Here is a 23,593-nt window from a genome sequence, read left to right as displayed (position 1 = left end):
GGATTTTGAGGGGGGCGCTGAGAAGGGGGAAGGCTAGGGAAGGTTATTTGTAAAACTTGTCAGCTGAGGAATTCCTACTATCATGGAATGGTGCTTGTAAAAAAAACAACCCTTTACATATTATTCTCTAGACTCAGGGCGTTTTTTCAGCAGGAACTCTCTGGAACTGAGTTCCAGTGCCTCTCAAATGGGCGCCATTGCCATTCTAAGAGAATGAGGGAGGTGTTCATGGTGAGTTCCAGAACCTCTTTTTCTAAAAGAATAGCACTGTCTAGTCCAGGGGTTGTCAACCTGGTCCCTACCGCCCACTAGTGGGCGTTTCAGGATTCTAGGTGGGCGGTAGGGGGTTCTGCGGCACAAGCTGAATCCTCCTTCCATCAAGCACTGGTGGGCGGTAAGGAAATTTTACCATCAAGAAAGATGCATTAGTGGGTGGTAGGTATAAAAAGGTTGACTACCCCTGGTCTAGACTGTACTGTTCTCTTGAATATAATTTACTTTAATGCATTTGAATATTGTATTTTAAAATTGTTGTAACCTTCCCTGGGACTTCATGATGAAGTGTGGTAAGATATCTAAACAATAACAACAGCAGCAGCAGTAGTCAGGGAATAGGAATACTTTCCTTTCCTTCTTATATATAATGTTCATTGCTAATATTTATACATCGCAAATCTTTGAGAAGAAACACTCTCTCTTACTGATGAATTGTGGTGAAAGTATTCATTCCTTCTAATCACTTTTTGGAATTTTCAGAAATAAACAAGCTGAGTTTGACTTTCAAAGAATGAATGTGCTCAGTTCTGAACAACTGCAGATAAACAGCAGAATGTGATACTGGAAACAGAATTCAGCTTCCTGAGAAACTCATACCATTTTCAGAAAGATGAATGGAATCTTTTCACCCATTTCTCATCCTTCAAGTTTCTAGCTCTCTTCATTGCAAAGATATGCTTCAAAGCATTTAGGCAATGCTGGGTCTCCAAAGCTTAGAGATGTTGCACAATACTATTTCCAGTTGACAGCGCTTGAGCGTCTGTCCCTCATGTCTGACCATGATTAACAGATGCAGAATACTTACTGTTTTAATGAAAATTAATCATTAATTGTTAATTATTGGAATAGGATGCATGCTTCTACTGATGTCAACCTTGTAATTAGGCTGCAGCTTATGCAATCACCTTGGAGTAAAGGTAAAGGTAAAGGGACCCCTGACCATTAGGTCCAATCGTGACCGACTCTGGGGTTGTGCGCTCATCTCGCATTATTGGCCGAGGGAGCCGGTGTACAGCTTCCAGGTCATGTGGCCAGCACGACAAAGCTGCTTCTGGAGAACCAGAGCAGCACACGGAAACACCGTTTACCTTCCCGCTGTAGCGGTTCCTATTTATCTACTTGCATTTTGACGTGCTTTCGAACTGCTAGGTTGGCAGGAGCTTGGGTCCAAGCAATGGGAGCTCACCCCATCACAGGGATTCGAACTGCCGACCTTCTGATCAGCAAGCTCAGTGGTTTAACCCACAGCGCCACCTGGGTCCCTGGGTACCTTGGAGTAAGCCCCATTAAATACCATGCAATAGACTTTTGTGTAGGCACACAGAGGATTGCATAGTCTTATTACAGAATGATGATTATATGCTATGGTCAAGGAAATATTTGCATTCATGCAACTGTAATTACCTGTATATGCCATCATTAAAGTCAAATTGTTACTCAGTTTCAGAATAAATTAAAATGGAACAAAGAAACATGAATTATGCAAAATAATGGAAGAACAACAATAAAGTAGACACAATTGGATTCGGATAATTTATATCACAGAATTTCCTTGGAACAAATATGTTGCTTTAAAGAAGGGAGAAGGAAGGGCATTGTACAGTGGTACCTCTACTTACGAATAACTCTACTTACGAATGTTTCTACCTACAAATGGAGCTCCATCCGCCATCTTGGATGCGGTTTAGATAGGATTTTTTCTACTTACAAATTTTTAGATAGGGTTGCTTCTACTTACAAATTTTTTCTCCCAATGCATTCCTATGGGATTTGACTTACAATTTTTTTTGACTTACAAATGTGCATTCAGAACGCATCAAATTCATAAGTAGAGGTACCACTGTATACACAGCCCTCCACATCAGCCAAAACAAGGTTAATCTGATAAAATTGCAAAGCAACTTGTGTATTTATGGTGTATTCAAATTGCAGCTTAGTACTGTCACATCTTGAAGTATATTACTCAGGGATTCCTCAAACCAGCTTTCAGTTCTTACTAATGTGTAGAAAGGAGATTCACTTTTGTTTATAGAGCCAAGAATGGTGATAGTGGTGGCTATTCCAGTTTAATTAAACCGGAGTAAAATAGTGTGGTTTTGTTTAAGTTGCTCTTAAGCATACCCAGGTGATGATTTCTCTTCAAAGTTCCATTCATAAGAATGGAAGGGTTGCAAGACCCCTAAAAGACCACCTAGTTTGTCCCCCTGCCATGAGCCAAAACTGGCCATATGCCAGCATCCCACATGAAAAAGCAAACTACGCCATTCAGACCTCAAGGCGAGCAGAACACATCTCTTGCAGAAAGCTGATTAAGGAGTAAAATAGTGAGCCAAGTTTAAAAAAGCAAAGCATATAGGGGCACTGCCAAACTGACCTGTATTTGTTTGCTTGTTTTTCTGTATACATTTAGATGTCTTTTTTTTCTGCCAGGGGCACTCAAATCAATTTACAACGAATCAGTCCAACAAAAGAAAACCACACCTGAAAGCCATTGTAACAAAAGTTCAGCCTCCAGCAAAGTCATAGGAGTGGTAGCTGAAACAAATAAGCAATAATAAAAGCACCACAGGAAGCCAACTGAATCATAGAATTACAGTTGGAGGGGGATACAGGGGGGCATCTGGTCCAACCTCCTGCAGTGCAGGAATCATTTGCCCAACATGGGGCTTGAACCCACAACCTTGAGATTAAGAGTCTTAAGCTCTACCAACTGAGCTATCCCAGCACTCATGGTGGGTTTTTTTTTTAAAAAAAGATATATCTTGTAAGGAGTAAACAAAATGCTGCCAAGAATGTGGTGCTGCAACTGATAATGTCTGGTATGGACTACCTACGTCCCAACATTATCCCACTGTGAATGATGCTTGTGGTGATGGGAAAATTGCTTTGCAATGACCATGTGTAAGTTGAACAAGATGTTTTAGAAAGGGGAGGAGACTTTACCCCGTGCTGCCATTTTCAGCATAGACTGCCTTAACTGTGCAATTGGTCCATCAACACTAACTGCCAATGACCCTCTGGGGTTTCAGACAAGGAGTGCCCCCCCCAGCCCCACCTGGTAGTGCTGGGGATTGAACTCGGGACCTGCTATGTGCAAGGCAAATGCTCTAGCATTTAGCTGTGGCCCTTTCCAATCGAGCCCTCCTGTAAATTGTTCATCAGGGCAGGGGCATGGTGTGGGGAGGACTAGGGGAGCTGTAGCCCCAGGCACATGATTTTAAGGGGGCATGAACCAGGCGCCCCCACAAAGGGATCTCCACCCTGCCTGCCACTGGGGGTCTCTGGGCCTCAGGGCCGAGCCTTGCTGGTGCACCCCTGGCTCCCTTGCCAAGGGTCGCATTGGCCAGCCACATTCCCCTATGCATGGGCAGGCAGTGCAGCGCGGCCCCGTGAACTGTGTGCCCTGTGCCTGGCTGCAGCGACAAGGATTTGGCTGGTGCAGTGGGCTTTGTTCCCCCTCCACGCCCAGCCCCTGGTCACTTTCAAGGTGAAAGTGTGCACCTGCTTTTCACCCTAATTTCAATTAGGGAGGGAAATCACAGCTATCTTCCGTCCATGTAGTCTGAGATGCTACATTCCAAATGAGCATAGGTATTTCTTCCACGTTCCAACAGAACACTGAACATTGACCTGGCACCCGCCATTCCAGGAAGATTGATCTAATGGACCCTTAGCATGCACATTCCTTCTATCTGTAGAGGATTAGGCTGGGCCTGCAGCTTATGGAGGAATGTTCAGCAAAGTTATATATATGTGACAAAAGTTCATTGTAGTCGTTGGACTTTTTTGCGGGGGTGGGGTGACCTCCCCAAAGGAGTGGGCTGATTTTGTTCATGTTCTTCAATTTCAACTCTACAGTTCTTTGATTCTATAATTCTATGATTCTAAGAGTCTGGGCCTTACACGCACACAGAAATGCTCTCCTCTCCAGCAGGTATGTCTGAATGTGTTTAATTCGTATAAAGATTGTCTTGCTGGATCAGATCCATCTCTAGTTAGTTGAGAGCTGCAACAGTTTAACTTGCTTGGAAGTAAGTCTTATTGAGTTCTGTGGTGCTTAGTTCCTTGTAAGTGGGTGTAGCTTTACAACCTTAGCTGGTTAGATCAACCAATTCTAAAAGAATATTTTCATTAACTAAATAAGGTATAAAGTACCTTTGCTTACAATGAAGTGTATTATTTGTTAATCTAATACGTATAAAAACTGTAGATGTCAAGTACCACCTTAAGAGGCTTTCCCCCACTAATGCATGCATTTTAATGCACAATTTCTCCTAACATATGCATTTTGTACATAGTACATAGCAGAGTTTGTAGAAGTGCTAATTTTGAAGAATACTGTAGCTGTGTTCATGCATCGTTTCGGGAAGTGTGAATTATTTAGCTTTGCATTAAAAAAATGAACCAACAAAATTTGCACGGAAGTTATAGTATGATCCAGCCATCAAGTGATTGTTATCTTGCACCTTCCACTTTAGTCTTCTGACACTTCTTTCAGTAAAAAAAGTCCTACGTATTTATTTATTGGATGTGGGTTTGTTGTGCAAGAGCACACTGTTTTGTTTTCCAAAGGGCGTGTGCCAACATCTACCTGAAGGTGTAAGGAATTAGTGCAGAAGTGTGACAGTGAGTGTGAGTTGTGCCTGTTTCTAGTGGCAGCTGGTAGGGTGGGAGGCCAGTAGGCTAACAGTACGTGGAGCCAGCCAATGACAGGCAGAGACAACTAGGTCTAGCTTTGGACCCATCTTCCTCCCTACTGAGTTCTACAAGGACAAGACTGAGACGGAGGAGGAGGAGGAGGAGGAGGAGGAGGAGGAGGAGGAAACTGGCAGCCATAACCATCCTCTGGACTGGATGTAAGTGAGAAGGCAGGTGGGCACTTGCTTAGAGGAGACAGGTTGGTGGGGCAGTGCCCCCTTTGCCCAAATGGAGCAGCCCTCACTTCCTTTTGCATTGTAACATGTCTGCATTTTAGTACCTTCAACAGCAGCACAGCTGTTCTCTTCACATCTTTACATTGTGGCTTCACAGTCCGTGGTATCTATTTGTGTAATGAACAGATATTTTTATTTTAGCGATGCCCCATACTAAATTCCCGACCCTGTGTTTGTCATTTCAGCCTGGGAAGGTGTCCGAGCCTCACGCCTTCAAAGAGAAAGTATTCAAGAAGAAGAAAAAAGCCTGTGTTGTGTGCAAGGAATCCATTGAGACCCAGGGTCTTGTTTGTAAAGGTAAGAGCTGTCCCAGTCTTCTTTATCTTTCATAGTGGAGAGGCAAAAGTCCCAGTAAATCTGAATAATTCTCCATCTATTTAAAAACAGAGAAGCCAGGGTTGTCATTTGGTTAACAAGATCATCCAGGACAGCAGAATTAAAAGGAAGCAATGTGGCGCTTTCGGGATCCAGGTGGCGCTGTGGTTAAACCACTGAGCCTAGGGCTTGCCGATCAGAAGGTTGGCGGTTCGAATCCCTGTGACGGGGTGAGCTCCCGTTGCTTAGTCCCAGCTCCTGCCAACCTAGCAGTTTGAAAGCACGTCAAAATGCAAGTAGATAAATAGGAACCGCTACAGCAGGAAGGTAAACGGCGTTTCCATGTGCTGCTCTGGTTTGCCAGAAGCAGCTTTGTCCTGCTGGCCACATGACCTGGAAGCTATACGCCGGCTCCCTCGGCCAATAATGTGAGATGAGCGCGCAACCCCAGAGTCGGTCACGACTGGACCTAATGGTCAGGGGTCCCTTTACCTTTACCTTTAATGTGGTGCTTTACACAGTGCTCTTCAGTGTGCTTTACTGTTGTGCAATTAACAATAAGGTATAGGGTACATCAGAGAGAGTCCATCTTTAAGGTTGTGGATCTGGAATAGCTTTTCCATGTTTTTTTCCCTTGCAGTGTGCAAAGTGGCAAGCCACAAGAAATGTGAAGCCAAGGTAAGAGCACAGAGGAGTTTGGTAGGAAAAATAGGGGTCACGGTGCTGTTTAGTGGCATATAATAGTAACTTCAGTTTGCATTCTGTGCACATAGATGTATGTTCCTTGGGAGTTTTATAAACCCAACCCACCCCACCACAAGGGCCCGTTCAAGTGTGTGAAGGAGCAGCAGCAGCAGCAGAAACTCCCACAGCTCGACATTCCATTCCACTCCTTGCTATGTGTGGGTCTTGTTAGCTTAGTGCTGGCGAGCGCATGCCTCCACTATGAGGTCACCACTGTGTCCTATGTTTTGACTATTTGGTGTCAAAATGCCCTGTTTTAAAATGGATACAGAGTGCCTTTGCCTGCACTTGTGAAATGTCAGCCACCTGGGTGGAAAGATCTGAACCATTTTGGGGTTTTCCGTTCCCAGTTTGAAGGATGGTATCCTCATAATCACCATTCTTTATATAGCACCAGCCATATCATGACGCTTTACAGAGCACAAGAGGGCAAGTCCCTGCCCTGAGGAGCTTCCAACCTGAAATTGACACACAGGAAGCAGAACCGGAAGGTGGGGTGGGCAGAGTTAATACAAGGTAGGAATATGTGGTTGTCTCCTTTCTATGTGCTTAGGGTTGGTTTAAGGCGAGGGTGAAGAGTCTTTGGCCCGTGGGTTAATTGTGACCCTCCAGCCTTATGGGGCCGTTAGAAATCTCCCCATGTCACGCCCTTCTCTGGGCCCGCTCCCCAGCAATGCCACATTGCAATCAGTGGTGTAGCAAAGTTAGGTGGTACCCGGTGCGGTAAATTTCTTGTCACCTCCCCCCACATTGAAATTATTAAAAGAAGGAAAAATAAGATAAGATATTTACAGTTGCAAGTGTTGTTTTCTGGTTTATTTACTTAACATTGTGAGCATAAGCACTTAAAACCATTTTTTCCTAACTTTGTTCTCTGCAGATTTTGAAATCACATCATCAAAATCAATTCCTTTTGCTACTTTGTTTTCAGTTGACAAGATGGCCAAGCCAGAGAGCTGAGCTTGTCGCAGGGTAGTGGACCTAAGATAACTCTTGATTTAGTTTTGAAAAACTCCTCTCACATGATGTCTAGCAATGTAAACTGAATTTTAAAATAACTATTCAGATATTTGAATTAAGGCTCAAAGCAAACAGTAAATTGCCCTAAAAACAGCAATATATACCTATATTTGTATTTACCTTTTAGGCTGTGTGCCTGTTTCAGCAATTCACCTAAGCCTCTAGTAAAAATATCATTTATGGAAATAGCAGGAGTTATACAATCGGGTCTTACTCAAAAATATCAGGAAGCTACTTTGCAACGACTCACTTCTCACCTAGGATTGCATCCTCTGCAAGGAGATAGAGCAGCTTCAAACCTATCTGCCTAATGATAGAACCACCTTGTGCTAGTTCATGTCTTGTGTTCACTGATCTGATGCTGAAGTCCACAAAGTATTTAGTGCTTCAGTATTTAGCAAGTGAATATAAAGTAAAGCACCAAGGACTTCATGCATCTGTAGACTAGCCTAAGGAAAAAATACTCTATACATTTACTTGAGAATTGCATGCCTAATGGTACCTGTAGCATAACTGCTTCTAATTTTTATTGCATACTAGTATCATGAAGCCCGTTAAATTAACGGGTGCTAGAACAGACCTGTTGCTCTAGCAACCTCGGGAACATGCGCAGAGCTTCACCCGCCGCTTCAACAGTTCCGCCTGGCTGTCCGAAGTCTCTGCGCTCCAAGTCCCAACGGCTGTCCGTGGGGCACATGCGCAGTAGCGCAATCCCTCGGACACAGGGACTGGACGCAGAGACACTTGCACTTTATTATAAAGGATGTGTAATACTATATTGTGTTTTTAATATTTGGTTGGGAGCCGCCCGCACAGCTTTCCTCAGAGGGCGACACCTTTCTATCCAAAAGAGGCGCCCCCCCTCGCTGCTTTGAAGATGGATATGTAGGGGGGTACCCCACCCCGTTCCTTGGCCCCTCAATGCTTGCTTTTCACATCTCCCGCCTACCCCCCAAAAGGCTTCCTCTCCCTTCTACGGGCTCCCCCCCGGTGGCTCACCCACCGCCACCACCTCAGCCCCTCAGTCCCTTCCCTGCCCCCCGCCCCAGCCAGCTGCCTCCTCAGCTTCCTCTCTCCCCTCCCATTTCCCACCCTCTTTTTTCTACTCTCTCTCTCTCTCTCTCTCTCTCTCTCTCTCTCTCTCTCTCTCTCTCTCTCTCCCCCCCCTCGCTGGTCCCAGTTGCAGCAGCCCTTCCAACCCCCCCCCCAAATATCCACACACACTTCCAGGGACTAATTCCCCCTTCCCCCGTGGGTGCGCCCGCCTGCCTGCCCTCCTGCTTTCGCTCCTCAGTAACAGCTAAACGATCCTTCAGCCGCATCACTCGCGGCTCGCACACGCTCTCTATCCACACCCACCTACCCTCCCTTTCCCTTTCGCCGGCACACGCCTGCCTCCTCTCCTTCCCCTCTAACGGAGAAGAAACCAGGAGGAAAGAGAGAGATCCTTCCACAGTGCAGCAGAGGCAAGGGGAAGCCACACACTTTTTTGTTGTTGTATGGTTGTGTATATGCAAGCATGTAATCTCTCTCATGGTCCTGGTTTATCCCGTCTGAAGTCTTTGTGCTCCAAGTCCCAACGGCCACTTTATTATAGGATGAATTGCTTATGAGGATGGCTTTTCTCTATACTTTTCATATTCGGCTATGCTGCCTCTACAATACAATACAAAAACAACCACCAGTATGAACCTATGCCAGGTAGTGTGTAGAACCTTGACCATTAACATAATTATTCAGGGCTCGAGACCCAACTATTCATTCAAACATTTCTCGGTAGTGGCGCCCGCCCTGTGGAATGCCCTATCAGGTGTCAAGGAAATAAACAACTATCTAACTTTTAGAAGACATCTGAAGGCAGCCCTGTTTAGGGAAGTTTTTAATGTTGAAAGTTTTATTCTGTTTTTAGTGTTCTGTTGGGAGCCACCCAGAGTGGCTGGGGAAACCCAGCCAGATGGGCGTGGTATAAATATTATTATTATTATTATTATTATTATTTTCAAATAGATTTCTAGCAAATACTTTTTATAAAACTCAAGCAAATTATGTCATATTATTTTCTATCATTTGAATGAACTTGAGAATGGTAGCTACTAGTTCAAATGGCTGGAGAACTAATGGTTCAAACTTCATGAAAAATGGCACCTAGGAGGACATATCTAGTTGGGAAAAAAATACTGTTAATGACTATTGTTTCAATTCATTTTATGCTCCTTTACACCTATGTTTCTAGCTTTCATTTCCCTCCTCTACTCTTCCCCTGCTCCATATCATGAATTCAGATAGCATAACTGCATAGTTTTACATATGTTTATTGATTGCATAGCATGTAATTAATCTATTGATCATTCACATTGTCAGTTAAACTTGGCTCTGTTTGCAACTAAGGCTGTGATCCTTCTGTCCCCTTCTGCTTGTCAGTGGGAGATGGAAAGTAGAGCTCACTCCATCAGCTCTGCTGTGACAGACCTAACCATGACTACTCAGAAGTCAGTCCCATTTAATTCAATGGGGTTTACTCACAGTTAGATGGGGTTGGGATTACAGTAAAAGGTAAAGGGACCCCTGACCATTAGGTCCAGTCGTGACCGACTCTGGGGTTGCGGTGCTCATCTCACATTATTGACCGAGGGAGCCAGCGTACAGCTTCCAGGTCATGTGGCCAGCATGACAAAGCCGCTTCTGGTGAACCAGAGCAGCGCACGTTTACCTTCCCACTGTAGCAGTACCTATTTATCTACTTGTTGCACTTTGACGTGCTTTCGAACTGCTAGGTTCACCTCCTTTGTCATTTCATCTTTAGTATACCATTCTAACAAGAAATTATACATTTTTGACAAAAACTTCACTCTGCCTTCCAACAATTCTGTCTGAAATTTAGACCTTATATCCTCAAAACCTACTTTTTTATCTTTTGAAAATACATAATTTACTTGGTGGTATTGCAGCCATCCTGTTAAAACTTCTTTAATTTCATCATATGGCCTCAATTTCCATCCTCTATCTGATTTCATCAAAATCTCCTCATATGGGGCTCTTCTCCCTTCCATATTTATCTTTTTTACAGTTAAGACCTCCACTGGCGAGATCCACCATGAGGTCTTTCTTTCCAACAGCGCTTGGTTTCTCTCCCATACCTCATACAATGCTCTTTTGAACACATGATTTGTAAAACTTTTATCTACTTTTACTTTCTCGTACCAGAGGTAAGCATGCCAACCAAATCTGTTGTCGTGTCCTTCTAAATCCAGCAAGTCCGTATTTTCCATTGTTATCCATTCTCTTAGCCAACCTGTGCTTTAGCTTTTCTGACTTTGTCTCTACACGTGCTGGCTATTCGTTTGAATTCCTCTCTGGTGGTTTCCCCCAGTACATACAGTACTGAGCTAGATGCTGCAGTGGCAGCTTCCTATGTTCCTAAATCTTGCAGTCTTAAAGAGAAACAAAACCAAGCACATTTATTACAGCATGTAGAGTTCTCGCTTGGGCACCCAATCAGGCCCTGACCTGCTTAGTCTTAGCAAGGCTTCTTCATTGTGCACCTGCTTTTCATTGGGGCTTCCAGTGGGGCTTTGTGGTTAGGCCCACCTTGGCCACACTCCTGTGCACCATTATTCACGCATTATGAGCCCTGGAGTCGGACCCTGCGACTCCTGTGAGATCCAGACCTCTGGCCCTTTAAGCCCACACGGGGCCGCTCTTCGAAGTTGTGTAATTATGGAACGGAGTTTGCCTTGGAACTGAGCCAAGGGCTGCAGCTGGAGGAGAAGCCACTTCACTCCGAGCTGCTGTTGTTCTGGGACTAGTCCTCCCCCCTCCCCTTTTCTAAATAGCAGGACCAGTGGCCGTTTCTGCAAACACAGCTCTGCTCTCAGAAAAGACGCAACAGCAAGTGGGAGAATGCGGGGAAGGGAGGAGGACAGATAGGAGGCTGGAGGGCTGAGTAGGCTTAGCTCCTCATCCACCGGAGACAGCTGGGGCCTCTGGTTTCCTTGTGTGTCTCTTTTGGGAGGCTCACTGTTGGAGAGAGAGAGAAGAAGAAGAAAAGCCGGCACCGATCGCTGGATTGCAAGCAGGGAGAAGAGCTGCCGCAGCAGACCTTGTGTAGAATGGTATCTTTCAACAGGTGGGCTGGAGGCGTGCATGGTTCTGCTAGCAGAGGTGTGTGTTCTTCCCTCGCCACAAGGGGGCAGCAGTCCCCGGAAGGAGTGCTGGTCAGTGGACACTGCTTCAGGTGAGGGATTAAGGATGATAAAGTGGGTAGAAACCATAGCTGTCAGGTTTTTAAGGGAAATTCCCTTATGCTGAATAGGCTTCCTCGTGAGAAAAGGGAAAACTTGACAGCTATGGTAGAAACCCCCATCGCGGCTGAAGGGACCATACTTACTTATTGCTATTTATTATTTTGTCATTTATTTATGCGGCACATCTATTCATTTACTTGTTATGATGTAGTCATTCATTGACCTATATGCTGCCCGTTGACCAGGTTTCAGCCACGATAGGTAAATGGGAGGCATTTGCTGTATTCTTTTGTTTATTGTGGATGGGATTCAACTAACCAGCCCCAGGAGCGGAAGCCTGCAACAGGCTTGTGGATTTTGCCCCCTTTCCTCCCCTGTGCAGCCTGTGCTTGGTGGGAGGGGTGTTGAGAGAACCCCCAGAACAGCAGATGTGAGGGGGGGGAGGGATTTGCTCCATCTGGCAAGCTGAAATGTTTGCCCTGATGGAACAATTGCCACAAAGCTGCCTTGAATTCCTCCCTATGTTTATATCCTGCCGTTCCTCGGGGTGACCCAAGGTGACATTTGTGGTTCTTCTATGACCCCTCTTTGCCTCATCCTCACAATAACCCTGTGAGATGGGTTAGGCTGAGAGAGTGTATGTGTGTCACAGGGCCAAGGTCCCTCAGCGAGCTTTGTGGCTGAGAAGAGGTCCTAGTTCAATGCTCAAACCACTACACCATCTTGGGCACCAGACGCTGGGGATAAGCAAGGAAAGAAAGCCATTGTTGCCTTCATGGCCTGTGGCCTTCCAGATATGTCTGTCTACTGCAATAAGGGAGTCCTAACATTAGTATTCATAAGGTTCAGGGCAGTTTACAACAACAGTGTACATTGGGTTGGATCCAGACTTTGCCTCCTGTGAAAGCAAGGGCTCTTTCCAGTCATGGAAGAATTCTATTAGCAGAACAGGGAAGGAGATGATTTTTGCTGAATCTCCTCTTCTCCCGAAACCTGCTTTTTCTCCTGAAAATCTGCTTTGGAAGGCGGGGGGAGGGCCTCTAGAAAGTGTGGGTCTTTCCCCCCTTTCTTTCTTTCTTTCTTTCGGAGGAGAAGACATTCTCAGCTGCTCGGAGGCGACCTAGTGTTTTCCCCTCATATGTTGTTGGCCTGCTGCTCCAGCCCGCATGGCCGACAGTCAAGGTTGATGCAAGTCATAACCCAACCTTTAGACAGCACCAGGTTGCAGGAGGCTGTTCTAAGCAGAACCCGAGAAGTGAGTGGAGTATGAAATGCATAGCTCTTGGAAGGAAAAGCTCAGTAAGTTTTTGCCTCTGCTGTTTATGTGGAGTCTCCCCTTCTTCTCTCTCTAAGTTGCCCAAGATTCCCCAGCGGCATATGGCTTAGATCTTGCGTGACTCGTCCAGAGCAATTTGTTCTGCAGTCTCCTCCCTGGAATCTCTCCCCCTCCGCTGTTTCCCTAGTGGGGAGAGTTTCATCCTTGGACTTTGGCTGGCGGGAGGCCATTCAGGGGACGCATCAGGGACAGTGAGAATGCTGCCCTGCAAATCCCTTTGGTGGGTTTTCCTTACACACAGAGCCTGACAGATGAACGTACTTGGAGGCGGTGTGGGTTTCCACCCCTCCTGCAAGCCATATGCCCTTTATGTCACGTTCTGCCTTCCCCTATAGCGAGTGGATTGGCTTGCGTCCAAAAGTCATCTGGAACTGCTTTGCTCTTGTGAGCTCATGAGAGGGATAAGACCAAAAGCTGCATCTAGTCTCTGTCAGCCTCTGGAGAGGGTGAGCAGGGTGGGTGGGGCACATTTTTTGAATGCTTCCCTAGCTAGCAAAAACAAAAACTCCCTGCCAGTAGAAAAGCAGTGCATCAGGAAGATGGGATCAAGCTCAGCCTGCTGCTTCCTGCGATGATTTTCTGCATGCAGGGAGATTTTTGTTTTAATTAACTTACTTTAATTTAAAATACTCACGTAAGCCTTCCCATCACAGCTTACTAAAGGTGATTTAAAGAAAAAGAAAATACACTTCAACAGGAAAATGGCCACAATCTGAAATGCAGCGTGCAGTTCTTTCAACTGAAACCATCAATTAAAGGTCCTTTTAAAAAGTTGATTAAGATGGGGCTATACGTACTTCTTTTGGGGGAGAGTTCCAAGAATACAAGGCCACTACGGCAAAGATCCTGTTTCTCATGCCTGTCAGCCTGATGGAGGAATTGAAAGCAGAGCTCAGAAGCCATCTCAAAGCCTGGGCAGGTTCATGTGGCTGCAAGCCATCCTTCAAACAACCTGTTTCCTAACCCTTTATGGCACGGGCAGGGAACCTTTCAGCCCAAGGGCCACATGTCAGTGGTGGGCAGAGCAGGGGTGCAAATTTTACCTTTGTCCAGTAGGCACGCTCCCACACACTCCTCTCTGTCCAGGCAGACTAAGGGCATTTTCAGAATCCCAGGACATGTTCCAGTCATTCAAAAACACTTGGGCAAGTGATGGGTGTAGCCTGGGGAGCATTCTGAGAGCCAGCTAGAGTGGCTTCAAGGTCTACATTTGGGCCCCAGGCCTGAGGTTCCCCTCCCTGGGTTTATGGCTTCAAGGAAGGGAGTCTAGAGCTTTCAATCAAACTTTTTATATTCCTTTAATGTAGAGGAGCATCAAAAATGTGATCCCCTGCAACCTCTCTAGTACCACCTCCTTCATGCATAGGTCCTTAGAAGAGGCATAGGGAAGGCTTGAGATCCAAGGCAGCCCAGGTTTGAGGACTGATGTGTACATGGACCTGGCTAAGCTCCTTTCCTGCTCTGTGCTTCACACACACACACACACACACACACACACACACACAGACACAGACACTGCTGCCTGTGGCATCTGGAAGGAGGGGAGTACAAAGCCCCCACCCCTCCAAGCTCAGAGGCCTGTCTATCCTTTGCAGATGTGCCATAAAAATGCAATGTCTTCCTTTTGCTAAGAAGCAGCCCAGCTCATCGGGCTGTGAGGCCTGCTAGCTGTGCAGTTGGCCTGTTGAGATGTACAGCCTAGACTTCCTGCTAGAGTTTCCCACATCCTGGCGACCTCCCCTCTGCCTCCCATGGGCTGGTCCAGATGTTTTCCCAGGCCAGGGCTTGCTGGAGGGATCAAGCCAGAGGGCTTAGGAGGGGGAGGCAAGAAGCTTCCTCCAGAACAGAGAGAGAGTGCATGCATGCACGCACACACACACTCACACGCTTGCTCCACATCCCAAAAGTTTCCCACAACCGAACCGCAGGAGAAGGTTAAAGATTGGGGGCCGTTTCTGTCTGAGAGGGGGCATGTGTATGTGGGGCATGAGAAGCAGAGCGAGCCCCAGACTAAAGACCCACGAGCATTTGCAGAAGTGGGAGAAAACTTGAATATGAGTAGAGAGATTGGTAAATGGATGGTGAATTATCCTGAGTTCTTTTTGACTACTCAGGCTACCACATCCTTTTAATCTGCTTCCAGTCTCCAAATCAATCAGAGCAGAAGTGTCATTAGTTGTGTCCTTTTGAAACTGCAACACTGAGGTTTCAATCTCATGTGCGCATGCTTGGGATCAAGCGTCCCGACTTACCCCCCACATTGAGGAGGCCCAGCGTCACGTGACGTCATATGCACATCATGTGCAATGGGGGGCAGGGCGAACCAGGCATTTACTAGCCTGCTGGCCCACACATTTCTCTGTTAAAATGATGTGTGGCTGAAAGCAAAGACTTAACTTTTTAAAAAGCTTCGGATGCTAGGAAGCTATTTCCGGCCATCTTGGGGATGACTATTTATAGGTCTGCCTGTGAGTAAAAATTACATTTGTTGGACTTTGTTCTGAGGGCCAAATTAGACATGACATGCCCAATGTTTTCCCCTCCACGGCTAATCATAGTTCCAAAGTATGCGTGTATGATTTGGATCTGGGCCATAGCAGGGGAGCAAGCATTTGATGATCCCCTCATGCCCTCTGCCATTATGCTGATCCAACCCTGTGGCTGCTTTTAGCAAACAAAAAAGGTAACTGGAGATGCATTCCTGTGTCTCTGCTGTTAATTTCTCCCCTTTCTATGCTTACATGTATTCTTACTAGTAGCAGCATTTGGTGGTATTCAGCTCCTGTGTTGCATTAGTGCAAGGATTTCCACATGCACTATGGGACTTTCCTCCCCTTCCCCTGCATGTAACCCAGAAACACCTACCGGTAGAACAGATTTAAGGGGAGAACAGGAAGGAGAGGGAGAGAATATTCTATTGCACAAACAGAAATCCTTGTGCTGACAGAATGTTCACCTAGCACTGTGTTTAATGCATTTTTAATCTCTTGTCGGAAGCTTCTCAGAGTGGCTGGGGAAACCCAGCCAGGTGGGTGGGGTAGAAATAATAAATTATTATTACTGTATATTGTTATTATTATTATGTTGGATACTTAGAACAGTGTTTCTCAACCAGTGTGCCTCCAGATGTTTTGGGACTACAACTCCCATCATCCCTAGCTAGCAAGACCAGTGGTCAGGAATGATGGGAGTTGTAGTCCCAAAACATCTGGAGGCACACTGGTTGAGAAACACTGACTTAGAATCATAGAATTTGAGGGAAGGGCCCAAAGCCCACCCCCTGCAATGCAGGAATTGCAACTAAAGAACCCCTAACAGATGCCCATCTAACTTGTTGTTAGTGTTATTAGTATTAAATCACTTTCCCCATAAATCTCAATCCTATAAGAAAAACAAAGTAGAACAGTTTGAAAAATGATGCAAATAATTACCCAAAGCAGAGACCTAAAAAAAAGTATTCAATTGTTCCTGGAAATGTGCCTCTCAAATCTGAAGAGGAATGCTGTTCCACAAAATGGGCATCCAAACTGAAAGCCTCGCTCCAAGTTGTTCTGGAGCATCTGATGGATTCAAGTTCCTGGAAGCTTTCCCTTAAGTTAGGGCTTATCCACACTTCCTCTCGTTCTGCTGGGGGAAATTGCTCTTTAGAGCTCAACTGGAGCAAACGACAAATTGATTGCCATTTGTTCCGATCTATTGCTAAGAGTGGGTTTTAACTTGGAAAGGAATGGGGCAAGGGGTAGACCACTTGGACCCATAGCTGCCAAGTTATCCCTTTTTTACAGGGATTTTCCCTTATGCTGAATAGGCTTCCTCGTGAGAAAAGGGAAAAATTGGCAGCTATGCAGTTGGACCTGTGTCTAGAAAGTGCTTTCCAGGCATGGCACAAGCAGAGGTTTGGATGAGCCCGTAGTCTTTTAAGGTGCTACAAGAGTCTCTTTGTTTTGACTATTAAGCTTTTTCTCCTGTTTCCTGCTCTTGACTTCACTTTCCATCAATAATGGTGTAAAACATAACTTCAGAAGGTGTGGGGAAGGGAAAGAGGGGTGGATTATGAGTCTTTGATTCCTAGGTCTCTTATTCCAAGTCATAATCCTTACCCCTTTTTTCAGCCTCTGAAGCAATAGAGTAGATGAATGTAAGAGAGCAGGGGTGGGGAACTGGATCATGGTGGAGGGCCCAATCCTTCCCTTCCTCCCTCTCTCCCTATGGGCCAAGTTTGTCAGTTGGTAGCAGTCACCTAAATGATAAAATTTCACAAGAATGCAGTGAATACATAAAAATCTCCAAACTGCATTCATTCCATCAGTGCAAGGAATGTGCAGCAGAACTTTTCCACACTCTCTGCTTGCCTGCACCCTTGAATCTGCTCAGGAAGGTTGTGGAGGGCAACTCAAAGAAGAGTAAGGTGTGTGCGATGAGAAAACTCCATTGCATGAGCATAAATCCTTGCTCTAACTGAACAACTTTTACTTAGCGCTACATTGGATTCAACCCATAATTCACAGCCCTGTAATTTCTGGAATTGGGATTTGAAAGTGATAGGACTACGCTATTCAACTCTGGTTCCAGTTTGAATGTTAACCCAGCTGTGAACCACCAAGAGGGTGTACAATCAGCTGTATAATTTTAGCCTACCAGGTAGGTGTGTCCTACCCCCCAGGATTCAAGATGCCTGCTCAGCCACAAAATAAAATCTGTATATTCAAAACTCCCAAGCTTTGCTTCAAGAGGCAGTTTAGATGTTCTAGATTAGAAGGATAGGGAGAAAAGGGTGGGGAATCATCTTTCTGCCCCAAAAGGCAAGTCATTCACGGGGCAACAGCTGGCAGGTCACAAGGACCTGATTAGATTCAAAATGCTTATTGATTGTTTTTTGGAGCGCTAATAATAATCTGACAAATTAAACTGCCCCCCCAACACCCCCAGGCTTCAGAAGAGAAGATATTCTCCACTCCACTTGGTGTTTGTTTCTTTAATTAAAGGCAGAGGTCACAAAAGACTACCTTGCGTCATGTGCAGCAGGCACCTCTTTTGTCTGTTTACTTAATTGCACCCTTGTTCACACACACAGTGTAATTTCAGTTGTGTTGATAGTTGGTTTGACAAAGGCACTCTGACCTGCCACTTAGTGCTGCAGCCCTTCTGTTTTACACCACATGATGGGACAGAGGCAGGAGCTGCAACTAGCTTTGACACCCCGCCCAGACAAAACTACTTGGTTTGATTGAGCCCCACAGTTTTCCAGGTCTGAAAAAAAACATAGGACCCATTAAGGCAATGTGTTTTGCATTTAAAAATAAAAGTCTCATGAACTCAGTGGGTAGAGCATGAGACTCTTAATCTCAGGATTGTGGGTTTGAGCCCTAGAAAGATTCCAGCTTTGCAGGGGGTTGGACTAGATGACCCTCGGGGTTCCTTCTAACTTTACAGTTCCATTATTAGTATAATAGAATCATAGAGTTGTAGAGTTGGAAGGAACCCTGAGGGTCTTCTAGTCCAACCCCCTGCAATACCTCTTCCTCTTGCACAGCACATTCTTGTGCAGAGGGATCAGTTATCCCTTGCAAAAGACACTTGGCTCTTCCCGCCAACAACCAGAATCGTTGCCTGATGTTAGTTTGGAAGTTGCTTTGGAAGTTCGATTGCAGTGCAGCATGGGAGCATCTGACTCTTACTTACTTAGTTTTCATAATGTAGCCCAGGAACAGAAATAAACTCTTCTTAGTATGGAGTGTGACCAAGATGTAAGGGAGCTTCTTTCTTAAGGAAGGATGATGCACAGAAGGTCTACATCTCACAAGGCAATTTGTCCTTGGGCTCCAACATGTAAGCACAGGGTTCATGTGCGTGGTGGTAAAATCATCCTCCCCTTCCACCAAAATGCAGCCGTTCCTTTCCTGTGTGTGACTCATGGAAAAGCTTTACACATGTACACAAGTGTGCCAAAAGCATTGCAGCTCCTATTTGTCTAAGGTAGGAAGGGGAATTCTTTTTCTGTCAAAGCCGCATTGCTTATGGGGGCAATATGTAGGGGGCTGCTAAGTTTATGTGGGTGTGACTGAATCCAGCAGTGGGCACAACCATAACCCAAAGTGGGCATGCCCCCCTACTTTTCTTTTTTCTGACATCTCCTTTGCCCCCCTCGAGAGAGAGAGAGAGAGAGAGAGAGAGAGAGAGAGAGAGAGAGAGTGTTTCTGACACTCACTTCATTCTTCCCATCCCAAGGGCTTCCTGCCTGTGGTATTTTGAAATTAGGTTGGAAGCCTAAGAGTCTGATCTGATTCTACATCATTTTGGTGATTTCATCACTAAGTGATTAATGATATGTTGTCATGAAGGGGGCAGCTGTATAAGGAAAAATAGATAAGGGGTATTTACATGTTAAAAGGGACGCAGGTGGCGCTGTGGTCTAAACCACTGAGCCTCTTGGGCTTGCCAATCAGAAGGTTGGCGGTTTGAATCCCAGCTCCTGCCAACCTAGCAGTTCGAAAGCATGCCAAAAAGTGCAAGTAGATAAATAGGTACCACTCCAGCGGGAAGGTAAACAGCGTTTCCGTGCGCTGCTCTGGTTTAGGTGTTCCGTTGCACCAGAAGTGGCTTAGTCATGCTGGCCACATCACCCGAAAAAACTGTCTGCAGACAAACGCCGGCTCCCTCGGCCTGTAAAGCGAGATGAGCGCCGCAACCCCAGAGTCGCCCACGACTGGATTTAACTGTCAGGGGTCCTTTACCTTTACCTTTATCTTTTTGTTTACATGTTGCAACTCCAAAACTCAGTGCTCATACTAAAATTCGCAAGTTTAACAAAATGAACACACATAAACCTATTCCCTCTAACAGTTCTGAACCTGGTCTTTAAAACTTTGCAGAACCTGTTTGGAACTTACAACAAAGCATGGCATCGTGGAGGGTGGAAAGGTTAAAATGAAAAGACTGTGAGAGATGAGCTGGTGGCTCTCCCTTGCATGACACAAAGACTTTTCCTGTTACACGCAACCTACGTATTACTCAAACTTATATGATCCCATGGCAGAAGCTTGAGAATTTTAAGACTTCAAATCCTGTGACAGAATCTGTTCAAAATTCTATATAGATGGTGTTTCATCTGACTGTTTCGATAAGCAACTTGATTCAGTTTTGGGGATTATTCATTGCTGATTTTATGAATGATGCTTACAGAACCTGTTGATTGAACTGTTCTTTGGGAGTTTCAAGGCTCTACTTTTTTCAGTTGCTGTTGACATACCCTTATTTTAATATGAAAGATGCCTGGGGTGAATTTTGATTTGGAGAGGTGGCAAATAAATGCTTTAAAATGAATATAATAAATAAAGGTGCTTGTTGTGTAAAGCAGGGATGTGGCCTAACCTTCTTTGGACCAGCAGTTTGCATCCCCATCAGGTAGGGGTGACAGGATCTCTCTGTTTCTCGTTTTTCCTCATCTTAAAAATACATATCCTCATGAAAATTCCTCAGCATTTTGGTGCACATTTCCTCTAAACACATTTTTTGTCTGCAGTTTGTACACATTTTGCAAGCAATTTCTCCTAACATAATGCTTTCTGTATGATATTTTCAATAATCTGTTAATTTTTATATACATTTCCCCTTAATATATGCATATTTGAAAACATTAGTTGATTGGAGCACTAAATCGCAAAATCCAGTTAAGGGTGAATATTGAAGGATGGCTGTGTATCTGTTCTCGTATTGTTTCAGGAAGTCCAATTTTGATAAATTCAACCTTAAATGCAAACTGAGATGAATTTCTCCCCATCCCTACCATCAAGGGAACCTGTCTCCCAACCCCCAATCATACCTTATTTTTTTTCATTTTGCTGCCACTGCCAAATGTTGGGGTACTTGGGGACCAGCAAAATTTGCTTGATCAGGCCTCCAGGACACGGGTTAGGTACCCCTGCAATAAGGAAGCAATATTTCTGAATAATATCTGGACTGGTTTGAATCCATCTAGCAGCCAAATTCATCAAAGAATGTTGGAAAATCAAGCTGGGGAAAAAGCAATCTATATAAATGGCTCTTTGTTAGAGTGGTATATCTAATATTAAAACATAATTCATTTGGGGAGGTTTAATGGTATAGCCACATGGTCCCTCTTTCTGTCCTCAGGATGTTAAATAAAACCTTCCCTGTTTTCTGCTTTAAAGGGCATTTTACATGAAAGGAAAGGTAAAACAGAATCTTCCTATTTACAGGAATTGGTCATTTATGTACATCTCTTAATATTTGGCATTCTTATTAGGAAGCGAATGAATCCTCTCAGTAGAAGTGTTTGCTTAGCTCACAAATGTTCTGCTTAGAACTTCAAAAAAAAAAGTGGCATTATCCTATTTCAGGTCCACATTTTGATTTTTGTACGCTCTTATAAACATGTATCTGGAACAGTCTCTGGGGCATGGGGGGGAGCGGGGAAATTGGCAGGCAAGGAAAGCATTAAGCATACAGATGTTTCTCTGTTCCAAATTGCCCCCTCGTGAAACAGCTTTTATCTAACAAAGTACCATGGCCATTCAGGATTATATTTGTCTGTCATGGTTAGCTCTACTCTGATATTCAGTTTTTATTTGTTCAAGAACACATACATGCACATTCATGTGTGTGCGTGTTGAGTGAAAGCCAGCAGTTGAATTGCAGTGGCAAATATTAATTCCGACTCAATTATTTGTTGCTAGTAACATCCATAAGGGACGCGGGTGGCGCTGTGGGTTTTAAACCACAGGGCCTAGGGCTTGCTGATCAGTAGGTCGGCGGTTCGAATCCCTGCGACGGGGTGAGCTCCCGTTGCTCAGTCCCAGCTCCTGCCCACCTAGCAGTTCGAAAGCACTTCAAAGTGCAAGTAGATAAATAGGTACCACTCCAGCAGGAAGGTAAACAGTGTTTCCGTGCGCTGCTCTGGTGTGCCAGAAATGGCTTAGTCATGCTGGCCACATGACCTGAATGCTGTACGCTGACTCCCTCGGTCAATAAAGCGAGATGAGCGCCGGAACCCCAGAGTCGGTCATGACTGGACCTAATGTTCAGGGGTCCCTTTACCTTTACCTTTTAACATCCATGAAGGAGACATGGCCCCATCACTTAGATCAGACTGCCAAGGGAGATGGGTTTCTCTGTCTCCTGAAAGCAGCAATGCCAGAACCTGTAGAAGATGAAGGAGGTGGCACTTGGTCCCTCCCTCTTCTCTCATAGGTCACCCAGGGATGCAAAGGCAGCTTCACCAGGTGAGATGGAAGAGCAGCAGGGCTGAATAGCCTCCCTGTGCTTCCCTCCTGGGTGTGGGGTGCAGCCTGTTTACATTTCTCTATATATAGCAGAGCCCCCACCGCTGCGTTGCCCGCTCTGCCTCCCAGTCATGATGAATTGCTGCCTATGTGTGCGGCGTCAGTGGAAGGGCCCAGCCCAGTCCAAAGCAAACACCCTGATGGGAAAAAGAGGCAGATCCTGCCTCTTAGAGAGGCAGTCCGAGGAGCTGAGCAAGAGTCTTTCTCCACTCCCACCACTCCTTAACATGGAGAGAGGGAGGGGTGGTTTGGTCCTTGCAAAGCCCTGTTTGTGGGAGGCCTCCCAGCTGAGCAGCCAGGGGTCTGCAGTCGGACTTTTCATTCTCTGTTTCTTCTCATTTCCAGGTAGCGTCATCCTGCCAGCCCCTCCCTCTTCCTGAACTGGTAAGTGTGGATGTCTAGCCGTCCACTGTATGTTTTATGCCTTACCTGTGGCCTTTCCCCATCCCCTACATAGTTGCTGTCTGCTGTGTTTTAGTTCAGTGAGGATGGGAATTCTGCACATAGCATGGCAGCATGCAGCTATATTTCTAAATTCACCATGCTTTTTTGTCTTTCACCTGGCTTCACCTCTGCAGAGGCTTTGGCAGACATTGGCAAACCAAACATAGATTGAGTTGTCTGTCTTGCACACTCCCAACCAATTTAACATTTGTTTTGAACTTTTAAAATGATGATAAATTAATGTATGTTGACAAAACTGCTACCAAGGATGAGGCAGGAGAGGTGTATGTGATACCAGAAGCCCCCAAAGGCCACAGGTAAGGCATTGTCAGATTCTGCCCCATATCTACAGTTCATTCATATAATTATAGAATTGCCCAGGAGTGCCTTCCTAGAGAGAAGATTGTATATGAGCAAATCACAGGGGGTGAGTCTGCTGCTTAAAGCAAGGGTGGAGAACCTGTGCCCTCCACATGTTGTTGAACTGCAACTCCCATCAGCCCCAGAAAGCGTGGCCAATGGTCTCAGGGATGATGGGAGTTGGAGTCCCACAGTTTAGGGGGGGGGGCAGATGTTCCACAATCAGGAAGGCTAAATACTGGCAGATGGGTGGATTCCATCCAATCACCATCACCTGCCATTGATGAAGTAGTTCTCTGATGAGCTATTCCTTATGAGCCAAATTGCAGTTGAGGTTATAGGTGGGTCTTTGCTGTGGAGGTTTGTGAGAGTACTCAGTAAGGAAAGTCCTTTCTTCAGAGTGTATAGATGCGTGGATGGGAATATGGAAGGGAGAGGTGGTTTCCTGGGTTGAAAGCCCAGCTGAGCTTTCGATTTGTTGTGTATTCTTGGACAAGTTCTATTTCTTGGTCTTGGCAGTGGGAACCAAGGCCAGCCCAGCCATTAGGCAGGGTGAGGCTACTGCCGCAGGTGGCGGAAGCCCGAGGCAGCATTTTCACGGGCACCACACCACCTCCA

At 45.4% G+C, this 23,593-nt stretch overlaps 1 protein-coding gene across 7 annotated transcripts in view; it reads left to right on the top strand.

Annotated features, from left to right (window-relative positions):
- The window catches only part of TNS2 (tensin 2), a 130,660-nt gene that overhangs the window by 58,036 nt on the left and 49,031 nt on the right, over nt 1–23,593 (top strand). For 4 of the 7 annotated variants that reach the window (XM_035101897.2, XM_060272182.1, XM_035101906.2 and 1 more), the window contains 3 exons: nt 5,396–5,507; nt 6,166–6,203; nt 22,517–22,555. In XM_035101897.2, coding sequence (XP_034957788.2) covers nt 5,396–5,507; nt 6,166–6,203; nt 22,517–22,555 — 189 coding nt within the window. The other 3 variants (XM_035101984.2, XM_035101974.2, XM_035101966.2) reach the window with 3 other exon arrangements.

This window comes from Zootoca vivipara, chromosome 2 (genome assembly GCF_963506605.1).
Source record: "Zootoca vivipara chromosome 2, rZooViv1.1, whole genome shotgun sequence".
NCBI classification, from domain to species: Eukaryota; Metazoa; Chordata; class Lepidosauria; order Squamata; family Lacertidae; genus Zootoca; species Zootoca vivipara.
The sequence above is the reverse complement of the archived record's forward strand: the minus strand, read 5'-3'. Positions and strand labels throughout refer to the sequence as shown.